Source organism: Orbicella faveolata, unplaced genomic scaffold, assembly GCF_042242905.1.
Source record: "Orbicella faveolata isolate gen_17 unplaced genomic scaffold, um_ofav_v1 contig_47, whole genome shotgun sequence".
Taxonomy (NCBI): domain Eukaryota; kingdom Metazoa; phylum Cnidaria; class Anthozoa; order Scleractinia; family Merulinidae; genus Orbicella; species Orbicella faveolata.
In genome coordinates, this window is record NW_028301577.1 from 8,542,091 (window position 1) to 8,555,000 (window position 12,910).

At 36.9% G+C, this 12,910-nt stretch overlaps 3 protein-coding genes across 5 annotated transcripts in view; 1 reads left to right on the forward strand and 2 right to left on the reverse strand.

Moving 5' to 3' along the window:
- Window positions 1-2,171: 2,171 nt before the first annotated feature.
- The window catches only part of LOC110066162 (unconventional myosin-Ic-like), a 46,026-nt gene continuing 35,287 nt past the window's right edge, over window positions 2,172-12,910 (forward strand). The window contains exons 1-3 of one of the 2 annotated variants that reach the window (XM_089280539.1): window positions 2,172-2,359; window positions 2,560-2,701; window positions 3,096-3,211. In XM_089280539.1, the coding sequence (XP_089136665.1) occupies window positions 2,576-2,701; window positions 3,096-3,211 (242 nt within the window). In that variant the 5' untranslated portion in view covers window positions 2,172-2,359; window positions 2,560-2,575. The remainder of the gene's footprint in view (window positions 2,360-2,559; window positions 2,702-3,095; window positions 3,212-12,910) is intronic. The other variant, XM_089280538.1, reaches the window with a different exon arrangement.
- Window positions 6,441-9,304, reverse strand: LOC149097020 (uncharacterized). Its single transcript, XM_089280542.1, has one exon. It carries the CDS (start codon window positions 7,736-7,738, stop codon window positions 7,346-7,348), a length of 393 nt encoding a protein of 130 aa, XP_089136668.1. The 5' UTR covers window positions 7,739-9,304; the 3' UTR covers window positions 6,441-7,345.
- LOC110066117 (acyl-coenzyme A amino acid N-acyltransferase 1-like) lies at window positions 9,432-12,040 on the reverse strand. 2 transcript variants are annotated; one of them, XM_089280541.1, is made up of 3 exons: window positions 11,816-12,040; window positions 11,309-11,716; window positions 9,432-10,363 (listed from the first exon to the last, which is right to left on the reverse strand). In XM_089280541.1, the coding sequence occupies exons 2-3, from the start codon at window positions 11,568-11,570 to the stop codon at window positions 9,594-9,596; spliced, it is 1,032 nt and encodes a 343-aa protein (XP_089136667.1). In that variant the 5' UTR covers window positions 11,571-11,716; window positions 11,816-12,040; the 3' UTR covers window positions 9,432-9,593. The 2 variants fall into 2 exon arrangements, with proteins under 2 accessions (XP_089136667.1, XP_020628973.1); XM_020773314.2 differs by having other exon boundaries at window positions 11,309-12,040.

Sequence of the window (12,910 nt, forward strand, 5' to 3'; positions counted from 1 at the left end):
TTTTAATGTTTTAGTTCCTCAAGGGATAAGTTCACTCTTTTGTAGCAAAACTCAGTGACAGATGTTTCTGTTGGTTTCCGCCCGCCATGTTGGTGCCCATACGGATGGGCACCAGCATGGCATCTCCATACAAATCTCTATAAATCTGGGTAAAAAATTTCTCTCACATGAGAAAAATTGCTGTGACCAGAATTTGGCGAGAGTCTTTGCATATTTACCTTCTTTCATTTCCCAGATTCTGGACTTCACCTATTGCTGGTTTTGATTTTTATTTTGATCTATTTTGAATTGCATGACACTGAAAACCAGCAATTCTTGAAGTGTAAAATTTGCCACTTTAGTTTGTAACTAAGAAACACTTACTCTGAAATGTTAGATGTCTTCTCGCCATCAGGGCATGAAAAGATCTGACATTTGAGGCTAAAAGAAACCTCTGAGACTAGAGTTGTCAATTTACCTAAAATTAAGAAAGGTTTACAGGGCCATCTGTAAAATGTCATTAATGGAGCACGACACCCTGTTATGCCACGACACAAAGTGACTTGTATAGCATCCAAGGTTAAAACAATGTAGCAACTTAGTAGTGGAGATGGTGTGACCAAGTGGGTTAAGGGTGCTGGTTCCTGGTTCAAATCCTCCACCCTAATACTAACTAGATTTGTTCTTGGTAGTCCTGAGTTCAACTTCTCAACTGCATTGTGTAAATAGCAAACTGGTCAGCCTCCCATCAGTTGGGATTCTTAATAGTTTGCTAGTCCACAATTAACACAACAGCGTGAAATTCATTTGACTTATTAAATAAAGTTATTTATATATTTATTTGTTTACAACTTAGTAAAACATTGTCATCATTCTTTTCATCATCATCACCGTCATCACTATCATCATCATTATCATCACAACTTCTTACACTCCGTGCCACATTGCCAAATTTCATTGTCATCACACAGTTGTCTCGATCTATTCCTACCACATACATTTTCAAATAATTTTCCAGACTCCACTTTCAGTGTTTTCTTTTCTTGCTTATCACATATTCAGGTAATCTTCACACTAATTTCTCTTTTCTTGAAATCTAAAGACTGCGTTGTCACCACATCCATGGGCTCAGTTTACTGTAAATATGTAAGCCGCACTATGTCCACAAAATACCATGTTATTGAATCTTTTTAACAATCAAGTCTTCCATACTGCTTGACAACACATTAGTTTTTGATCTCTTATGCAGTGGTGATCGCGACTTGTTAAAGAACATGTTTGATATTGTCTCACCGTAAATATTCCACGCTATACCGATGAAAATAATGTTTAATACCGTACAAACCATCAAGAACCACGACAAACGAATTTGCCAGTCGTCGTTTCGCCAAAGATCAACGACGTCCTCCTTCAAACCGTTCAATTTCTCTGTTGCGTTTGAGAAAAGATATGCAGGATCAAGCACAATGCTCCAAGAGGCAATCCACGGCTCCAGGTGTCGAATGTATTCCATTTTACATTCCACTATGATACTTCTTGCTTTTCGGCCATGTTTATTTTTTGTAAGCAGTCCCAGATCTTTATCGGTCGCAAATATATTGGTGGCATTGGTGGCATGGGGAATAGCCGCAAGAATCAGGGTATGGGAGGGGAAGGTTGGGGTAGAAATTTAAAAAAAATGTACACTCCATAAATATGATTTATCTGAGCTGCATATGATGGACTATGACTAGTGGGAAATTTCCAATGAAATTTAAATAGTTAATATAGAAATCGCAGGAAAAATTCTGCACTTTATTATTTATAAACACTGTGCTGATAGCAAACCAGAGAATGCTGACGATTACTCTTAGCTCCAGTTCGTTTAATGCCAGACTTTCTTTTTTGTATTTTTATGTATTTTGTTCCAAAACTTTATTGCAAGTTTGTAACGGGCCAAAATAACCGAAAATAAGCACCACCGCCCGACACGCCCAGCTTTGATGAACACCCTGAAATGCCGAGACCCTGCGTGATGTTCAAACCCAGACAACGAGAGAAGATGAAACTACTATGCATGGTTATATTCAAGAAAGCGGAACAGGAATAACCATATAAAGCAGGTTCTACTCGTACCGGAAATATTGTCTTCAGCCACGTGAAATGTGATTGGTTGAACCTCCAGCGGTAATATTAGAAATATTAAATAGTGGGGTCAACAAGGCCTAGGCCAGACAAATATTGCTTTCACTGTAATAAACTTGCCTCTACGCGTCTCCATTTAAGGAAGAAAAGCCTTGCAGACAACCGCAAAGTCGGTAAGGAAAACCAGAATATTGATGCCATTTTAAGTGATATTAGTGATAATTTTCATGCGGCTGCTAGCGCCTAGACGTTCCCGGTGAGTTGTGGACTGGTCGCCAAACACTATTCGAGGAGAGTTGTTTGGAGGGATTTTTGACCTTTCGCTACTTGTAATTGAATATTGTGGATGGAAAACATGGCATTCTTGCCTTGTTAATTGTATTCCTTTGTAGTTTATTGACCAACCGTAACTTGGACGTATTTTTTGCCACTGTTCGTTTTACTTGCATGACACAGGCTGTGACGAGTAGCCATGGAGAGCGATCTGCAGGCTAGGGATCGAATTGGAGTGCAAGATTTCGTTCTTCTCGAGGACTTTAGAAGCGAAGATGCTTTCCTGGAAAATTTGCGGAAGCGCTACAACTCTGGCTTGATTTATGTAAGTATAAAGAGTGCAATAAATTTAGCAGAAACTTAACTGCAAGCTACTACAGTATCTTCATAAGTCTATGCACTTGACTTCACTGTTCACTTTCGACTAGTTAACTTGTCTATTAATCAATCACCCAGTGCGATTTTTGCTCAATCTTGCTTGTTAGCGGTGGGTGCTATTGGTTAGTTGTAAGGTGATATCCACCTTACTCTTAATCCTCATGTCTAAATTTGAAAAGTCTTAATTTTTTTCTTATATCCCTGCCAGAACTGAAGTTATTCTTAACGCTTTCATGCTGTGTAAACACAATCTCAAAGTTTAGACTTGTAAATTAGCCATTCTTATAAGATTATGCCGTTTACATATTTATTCTCTATCGGTATGTTATTGTTTTGAACAGACCTACATTGGCACCGTGGTCGTTTCAGTAAATCCATACAAGACTCTTCCGATTTACAATCAAGATGTTATCGAGAAATATCGGGGTGAAAATCTATATGAACTCCCACCTCATATGTGAGTACAGTAGTCTTTTTGTTGTTGTTTGTAGTTTCTTTAATATAAATATTTAACAAAGAGAAATCACAGAATACTCGTTCGTGAGCTTCATTAAATTGCTGAAGTAGTTAAATTAATGAGGCGTTCATGATCACAAAGCTTATCATTACATTTGAATTTAAAGTGTATAAATTATTAAAATTACTTTATAGGTGAAAACATGCAACAAGTTATCAAAGAGTTTTATGCTCAAAATATATAATATACTGTAAAGGCAGTATTTCTTGTAATTAAGATGTCAAATTATCAAATAGCTGTTCAAATTTTTGTGTAGCTTATTTAACAGTTCAAGAATTTAAAATATTTTTAATTGTTTAACACCCATTTTAATATTAATTACAGCCACGTTTGGCTTGAGGTTAAAGTGGCTCCCTCAGTAAACTGGTAAAAAAAAAATTATCAATAAAAAGGTTAATTCTTGGTTACCGTTACTGTGTTTGGGCTTGACCTATACAGAAAAATAAGCAATAAATATCAGCTTTATGATTTGTGGTGGCTCACAAAGTTTGGTGTCTTAGACTAGGCCTCCATTAGCTACTTTAATTTTATTCTTATTATTTAATTTTTTTTTTTTTCATTTGCTCTGTTTGTATATTTAAGGTTTTTTTCTATAATAATGTAGGTATATTTTTTATCCTACCAGGGATTGTAATAAAATAAATAAGTAAATAAAAAACATTTATAGAGGAACCTAATTAAAGGAAAAATAATATTCTTGAGCCAATAAACACTTGGTGGGGAAATACTCACTGATTTTGTTTCTGAACAAAATCTGCTCTGAAAAGCAAACAGTGTTCTGTATGCGAGGGTAAAGGAATGCTGTGATCTTTGTTCAAAGAACTGTAAAATTATATCCCACAAAAGATATTAATATCAGACAACATCAATATGAGGCTTAATATTGCTTGATATTTAATATTTGTATACTGCTCTTATGAAGCTGTTTTAAACTGCAAATACATGTATGTATGGGATGTGAATGAAGATGAGGGTTCAAAAACCTTTAGAATTTCAGAGGGAGGGGGTCTTCATAATCCTACTGGAACAGAAATTCTGAGGGGATGGGGGTTAAAACAAAAAACTCTCTGTAGGGGAAAGGTTATTTTCTGGAACTACACATTCCAATTCATTATTATTTACCTTCCAGTTTATTATTATTTTTTAATTTATCTCTTGCCAAACTAACGTCATGATAAATAGACAGCTCTACAAGGATGAGCCCTTTCTTTCATAAACAACTGAGCTCCGGTGGCCCAAAGGGCCGCCAAGCAGAGCACCATAACTATAGGAACAGAACCACAAGTATGCATAGAAATAGAAAACCATGCAACTTTTTTTTTTCATGGTCAACATGGTTAGCGACATGGATCACACGTGCGTGCACCCTACTACAAAGAAAACCAACTATGTCACCTAACATGGCGGCCATAATCCAGCTAATAGGTCTACCCAAGCATGCAGCCTTAGTTTACAGTGTACATCTTTGACATGGGACATTCATGTTATGGTCAATTGACAACTGTCAAAAGAAGGTATCTACTGATCGGTATCACCTGACCATATCACAGGCTCAGGTTTAGACCACATGGAGGTCACAAGATTTGGTAACACTTACTGCTGACCAGGTACTTGTTTTCAGTTGGATCGTAGGCTCAAGCCTGGTTGATTTCTGTACTCAGGAGCTCAGCTTCTAGGCTTGGCTAAATTTATGTATTATATATTTATAGCTACTCAGACAAGAAACAGGCAATTGAAAGTAATCAACCCATTGGGCTGACAGTTAAGGCCCAACCAAACTGTAATTATCAATAATAAGATGTTTCTAGTGACTGCCATGATATTAAATTGAGTTGCTTACATTATATTGTAAAATAAATTCTAACAGTGGTAACTCCATTGATAACAAATTCATGGGGCTTATAATTAGACAATTACCCTTAAATTTTAGACTGGCTACAAGCAATATTCTTTGTAAAACAACAATTTTATCAAGCAATTAATAAACACTAGCCAAGGGTGGAGTTTTGTCATCTTTCACATGGACCGGTAATAATAATCAATAAGCCAATCGAGTATGCCTTGTGCACCTATCTTTTTGTTAAGCTTTGGTGAAAGATGATTGTTTTCATTATAATTGCTGGCTAATAAACTTTTGAGTTTGTACTCATGTGGGAAGCACCTGTAAATTTGAGTCAAATAACTTATCCAGTTCAATACAAGAGAGAGACACTGAGAGTAATTAGTGTCTTGTTCAAGAACACAACGCAATGCCCCCAGTATGGCTAGAACCCTGGATCTGGAGTCCATTGTGCTAATTATTGGTCCATGGGGTCTTCCACAATATGGCTACAAATTAATTATAAGAATGCCTGTCTTACTGCTGACCTCCCTGAAAACAAAAATCAGGGAGGGCAGCTGTAACACAGGCTTATAATTTCAGGAAAAAAGTCAAAAAGCCAAAAAGTCAATTTTGTTGACAATGGATTTTAAATTGGCAATGATTAGGGTTAATCCTGCTTTCAGTGGGGTTTTGAGTAGGATTGTTAAAAGTAGGTGACAGTCAGTAAATTTCTATCTAATTTTGTACTCTTGGCAAGGTTATACTCTGCTCAGCTTAATTTTTGTCTGATTTTATAAGAAAATATGGCAATATCATCACTGTCTGCTGGTAACAAAGAAGATTACGTTAAAACTTTGGGACAACCCTGGTTCAAGTATTTTGCATTTTGTGCTGACAGAACTGAGGAAATGAGTTACTGAGCCTTGCTGAAATGTACTGGAAGAATCCTTGAATAACCTTTGAAATAATAGGTTTGATGACTGTATGGATAATGTTATACATGCCAGAACTTTGCCCCCACTGGCTGGGGTTAGTTATGAGGTGACCAAGTTGTGACACACATGTATGAGTCTCTAAACTAGAGAGTGCATGATAGTCAGTTGTTAGCTAGCTACGGTAACACAATGAGCCTGTGATGTAAATTTACAAAGAAGAACAAACAAGCCACTAAAGAACATTTTGGAAATGTGGAGAGAATGCCAACATTTCTGGTATTGAACATTTCATGCTATAAATAAGATACTGGAAGATGACTGAGAAAGTCATACAGTATGCAAGATATTGTACACGAAGTCAGTATACAAGATACTGGAAGATGATGACTGAGAAAAAATAACTTGGTCTGACTCTTTGCAGGCATGATAATTTGAATTTTATTGCAGCTAAAATTTGTTGCAACTAGATTATTAGCTTTTCTTACTTATGACATGCTTCTATGTTTTAAAAACTTTTCTAAACAGCTTCACTCTTAGTAATAAGATATTAAATATGTCACTGTTCACTTCTGATGGATTATCCGGAGGTGTTGTAACTTGGGCAAGAAAGGGTATATACACCCATTATTACTTATTAATACATGTTTTCTTATTCGACAATGGTTTTAACTCAAGACTGATACTTTTGATGACTCATTAACAATTCTGACTGTTATTGTCTCATTTCCATGTACTGCTACAGTATCTCTTGAATCAGATAATTTATTCCATGTTTGTTTGTAGTTGTGATTAGTTCTTTTGTTCCCTCATTGTTAAGTTTGAGAAATGCTATCAGTGGAATGAAAAGTGCTTCACATTTACATTTAAAAGCATTAATTAGTAAAAAATAAAACTTACTTAAAACTTACTTTTTGAAACTCAACTTTTTGAAGTACATTGTTTATTATGTATCTGTCTGATACATACATGAATCACAAGTATAGGGAAATCAATTTTGTTCTTATGCCTTGCAGCTTAAAACAACAGTGACGCTTTTTGCACACTTGATTGACATTGCTGTGACTCAGCAGGTTTCTTTTTCATACAGTTGATATTGCATCAGAAATAAAAGTCCAGAATTTTCTTGTGTAAATTCTCTCCTGAAGTCTTTTAAACTTAAATTTTTATTCTGTATACTTTTGCACTCTCTTTTCTAATCCTACAGCTAGTACAAACTTTGGTTTAATTAATGTTTTGTGGTTTATGATCTTCAGACTGATGTACTTGTTGCAATGACCCTAAGCCACAACACTTCCATAAAGTTCTTCAATCAATATCCTATTTAGGTGCAGTTTTTTGATTCTCTATAATGACACTGTGCAGGAAGCTTAGGCTTAATTCATCTGATCCAAAGTCCTCTTCTAAATCTTCCTCTTCTTCATAACAGTCCAAACTCCAATGCATAGTTGACCAAGATGAAGCTGGTTGTGTGGTCACTGTATTTTTACTTTCTATCTCTGGTTTTCTTAGAGTTTCTGTCAATTCTCTAATCATGCTAGCTGGGGCACTCTGTCGTCTTCTTTGATGGTCTACTTTCCCTCTTTGCTTTTTAGCATCTGCTTCAATCTCCTTTAGATTGTGAAAGATCTCACTAAATGCCTTTGTCATGGCCTCTTCAAAATCCACTACTTTTGTTTTTTGACCCTTTTGGTCCATACAGTCGCTGATCATTGTAAATTGTTCAACAACAGTATACTTAAGCCAGAGGAGTTTGTAACACCTTAAAAATAACTTTGATAACAAGCCCAATTGAATGTATAACTTGCTTTAGTATTCTCAATGTTTCTTGGACAGCCAATCATGCTTGTGTTGCTGCAAAGTCACGCTTTGTAGCATTTAGAGAAAATTTGAATTGATTTCCATTTGCCAACCCAATTAAAATATTTCCTATTTGACTTGTGAGTTCAAACTTGGAAACTTAACATGGCAGTGTACAAATTAATAAACTCAACCAGGAAAATCTAGACTGAAATGCTGGAATGTAGCATCTGCCAGTTTGTTTCACTGTCTGCTCATAACCCTTAAATTCCAATTTAGCATTCACTTTTTTCTTTTATTAATTGTGACATGGCTCATATACAACTACAGTACATGCAAATGTAATTTTATCATTTATTTCTTACAAACATTAAAGCTCAATATTTGATTTTGTTTATAACAATTTAAACGTTCATTGTATCCACCCCTGGAAATTAAAATAATTGAAACAAATTTTTCTTGAAACCTCTGCAGTCTAAAAGAATTTCTCGGAACAGTGTATACTGTATCTAGTTTTCTAACCGCGTTTCGTACTTTTGCATACAAGAGCGCTTTGTGTGGATGTTATGGACTGATAAGTTGTGATATATGCTTCCAATATCTTTGTTTATGTTTGATTCATAGTTTTGCTGATATGAATGCTTATAGGTTGCCTCATAGGTTTGCTCAAAGTTTTGCTCCTAAGCTAGGTTCACTTGTATAAACATATCCAACCACCTGGAATTTTTAAACTCCCTCTGAGCTTGGTGGATCAATGCAAAAACTTCTTGAGGAGTGAAACTCTCTTTGCATAATTCAATCACTACACACATAGTTACACCTTTAGTCTTTCAAACAGCTACTTGCAGTGACTCGGTGACACATGTGTGCTGAGTGCAACAAGTGTCAATCGAAGAGAAGTCGCAGTAGATCTCAACGTATTACGTTGCAGCAAGTCCATACCTGGGAAGATCAATATTGGTCATTGACATAATAACTATGGATCATTTACAACTGAGTGAGTGACAAATTGGCAAGTTCTGAAAAAAATCTATATTGGTCGTTAGTATACCAATAGCTTACATCTGAATGAGTTTTAACAAATTTGCATATTCTGGGCCTTAGTGATAGTCATTTCCTTGCTTAGCTTCACGTATTCTTGACTAATAAACTACATGTCAAGATTTTATCAGACATGCCATTTTAAATTTGCTGTGAGTAACATGGTATGAAACTGATTGAACTTTTGCTTGGGGCAAACAGTAGCTGCAGTTGGACATTAATATACTAACAGGGTGGTCTGTAATTACATGTGAAAGTTTTTTTTTTTTAAATAAAAACGGTGGGTAAGGGTAGTCATTGTGATGATATGGTAGCTATTAAAGGGTTGTCATGGTAACAGCATGGTTGTGATATCAAATAAGGTGGTCGTACTAACTAATTGGTCATGATAACTGGCAGTCGTTTTAATAGGACATGTAATGGTAGCCAATATAGTGGTCCTACTGTTAGCAGCTGTTTTCTCTCTTTACCTCTCCAACCATTTGATTCCAAGGCTAATAATTACAACTGGTGCAATATGCCCACCATGTGAGCCTTTTATATAAACTGACAATCACCATAACAATTTGTTTTTATTTTAGAAGACGTCCTGGCCAACAGCTTTATTACTCCATTCCAACAGGGTTTTCATGAACGTATTTACAATTGTAACAAACAATACAGTTTTAGAGAAATAATCTAAACCTGCAAGATAAAACCTAATGTATGCATATTACTGCTTCAACGATCAAGCAATCTCTTTTAATAGGAACTCCAGGCTTTCATTCCAGTATATTTCTGAAGCCTTTGCCTGGTCCTTAGTGTTTCCTCCTAGGAACCAAACTTCATCGTAAATTTTAACATATTGCCTGGAACTGAGAGGAAGATAACAGGGTGTTATGAAATGCCCTGTTCCAGGAAAACCAAGCCTCCTGCATAAGGATCCTTTGCCATGTTTCTCCATGTGCTGAAACACATCCTCGAACATCCACTCTATTTCAGGGTTTAGTTTGTCGTCATGGCCATACACCAACAAAACAGGGCATTTGATACGCTCTACAGGAATGACTGATGGTGATCCTGGTTTAAAAGTGTCTTTAATATTTTTATATATAGACACGAAGCACATGTACCTAGCGTAATTTGCTGCAGTTACCTCAACAGGAAATCCTTTTATCGTCAAGGTACTGCACTTTAATGAACATCCAATCAGAAGATGTGCCCCTGAAATTGATACAACTGCTTTGATCTTGTGGGGGATCTGTGAAGCAATTGCCAGGACAAGGACCCCGCCCAAAGACAGACCTACCAAACCAACACCTCCAGACACAACCTTAGGGTGTGCAATTAACCAGTCAATTACCCTCTCAAAGTAAGAAAGGTGAAGAACATCATACTTGTCAGGAAGGTCTCTATATTCACAGTATGCAATTGTTAAGGATGCAAAGCCATTGGATGCCAAAAGAGCAGCTCTGTCTTCTCTTATGCCACCAGTGCGTCCCCACAAGTCAATAACACCTAGAAGCCATAAATGAAAAGGCAGGTAAAATCTCAGAAAGGTGTAATGTCGTTCAAGAGAAGTGCATTCACATACTGTTATTACCCAATTAGAATCAAGATCAATGTCAATATCCCCTTCCCTTTCAACCACTTCCTCCAATGAAAATGAGATTGAATAAATGAGCTGCAAATATTACTAAGTATTATCTGAAGTGTGCCAAAAGCAGTCCTTTTCACAACCTCGTTCCCAGGATATCTCATCTTCCCACTCTCGCTCTGGGAGGGTGAGAAGATGAAAGACCATGGAAACAAGGCTGTCCTTTTCAAATGTTTTTTTAAAATAAAATCCAAATGTGATCTATATGTACAGTGAGATATTTTTTGTATTAAAGACTTGTTTTACAGGTATTCCCTTTGAATTTGTTCTATTTTGACTTGAGGACTCTCAGGATTAAACATCCCTGTCTAGAACTGACTGTTACAAATTGTACCTTTGTCATATTCGAAAGTAGTTTACTGGTTGCAAGTTACAATTGAATTTCGTTGAAATCTGATAAAGTGTTTTTGTTTATCTTAATAACATTACTGTAACCAGCATACTTTATTGATTGAGAATAGCAAAGTCTGCACAAGCTGTAATGTAGAAGAAGAAAATAAAGCTCCTTGCAGAAAACCAGTTGACAGTTGTACAGGCCCGCAAATGATCCCGGGACCACAAATGATCCCCAAATTGTACTGCAAATGATCATGTTCCCAGGACCACAAATGTCCCCACACTGTAAAGCATAAGATCCTCATACAGGAAATGTCATGTAGAACCAAAGGATGGAAATGATGGACTCGGAAATTTGGACAGTGGATTTAAAATCTATATAATCCATTTTTTTTCCTGGGGATGGCCGATAATACCAAAACTAAACAAAACCAACAAAACTAATAACAGAGCAAAGCTAAGTCAAATACCTGGAAAGGGTCCATCTCCAGGAGGGAGAAATAGGGTCCCATAAAATCCATTTTCCTCCATGTAACATCGGGTTACGCCAGGTCCCATGTAACTTCTTAGTAATGTCACGCTAGCCTTTTTGTCCCTTTCTTCAAGCTCTGTTTGATCGTGTCCGCCGTAAACATCTAAGGATACTTTCAAAGGTGTTGTTACATCTCGTTTTCTTAGCAGATCGTCACGATCGCTTGTTGTAAGAGGTTTCATGCTCCAGAACAGGCCCATCGGTTCAACACCTGTGTATGATCCACCCAGCGATGGCTGAGAAGAAACCAATACTTCTCCATTCTTGTCGGCCTTGTATTGAGCAAATGATTCAAAGACAATCTTGCTGTCGTCGATGGTTCGGGCTCGCAGAGTAACAAGCTGTTCTGGAGATAGATTGCTAACAGTTATGTCAACTTTTTGATCAACTGTTGTTGTTAGACCAGGATGAACAGCGATTTTAGGCAGTGAAACTGAAGCCATACCATGTGTAAGTTACCACTCGATTATGGGCTTGAATCAGTGCTACTACTACAGACTTACAGTGCACTTGTTGCTTCAGGGCATGCACAGTTATCGGAAAGCCAAATCACCGATTCACGACTTTCGGGCATTCTCTACCGCTGTGAACCCTTTGAAATGAACAAAAACTGCGCCATTTTTGTTAATGCAAATTTTGAAAAACGATAAAGGGATAACGCGAATGTCGTGACAATTTCCTCGCATGCTGATTGGCTAATTGTCATCGTTTATTTAGCACCGTATATCACGCTAACACGCGCAAGCAGGCTCTTCGCGCAGAAAGAAAGATTTAGAACTGTCTCAAACCACATTCTGAAACCCAAAAACAAAATGAAGAAACGGAATTTCTATGAGAATAAATTCCGCTGCATTATAACCGAGTTCAGTCCACTCGCATCAGATTTAGATCACTTCTTTGAAGTGGACAAAGTAAATAGATTCCATTCAATGATTCATCGAATTGCTCCCCTATTGAGATTCCCTCGCACTTTCACCGGGCGTTTTCTTTCCTCAAAAGTCTCTTTATCGTGTCGGCTTTCTGTTGATATAATTAAGACAAATTGATGCTAGCTACAACGTTCAAATCGCGATAAAATTGTAGCGCGGGCGTGACAAAAATAGCACCAAAAATCGCTTGTGTAAATTGGCCTTAAAATTGATCTAACTTTGGTATTTCCCCAAAATGGACCTCACGCTAAGTCAATAACATGAACAACGTACACTCTTTCGAAAAATATGTAAATATGAACCAGTGCAAGAACAGAAACTTCATGCAATTAATATGGGTTATCCAACTTAACAAGTGGTCAGTGTAAAACACAGTCTGCAGATTATAATAAAGAGGTGAACAATTTTCATGGGTGGTCTAGGAGTGGTCATATGTGTGGTCGTCGCACTAAGAGGGTGGTTGTGTTACAGAGCGATGACCAGGAAAACAGACAATCCAGTGAGGCAATCAAAACTCCAACCAAATACATGTAGCCGATGCAAGGTTTGGGAAAATTTGTGCGAGCAAGTCATGATTGGTTTAGGTTTTACTTCTGATGGGATAATAAAGA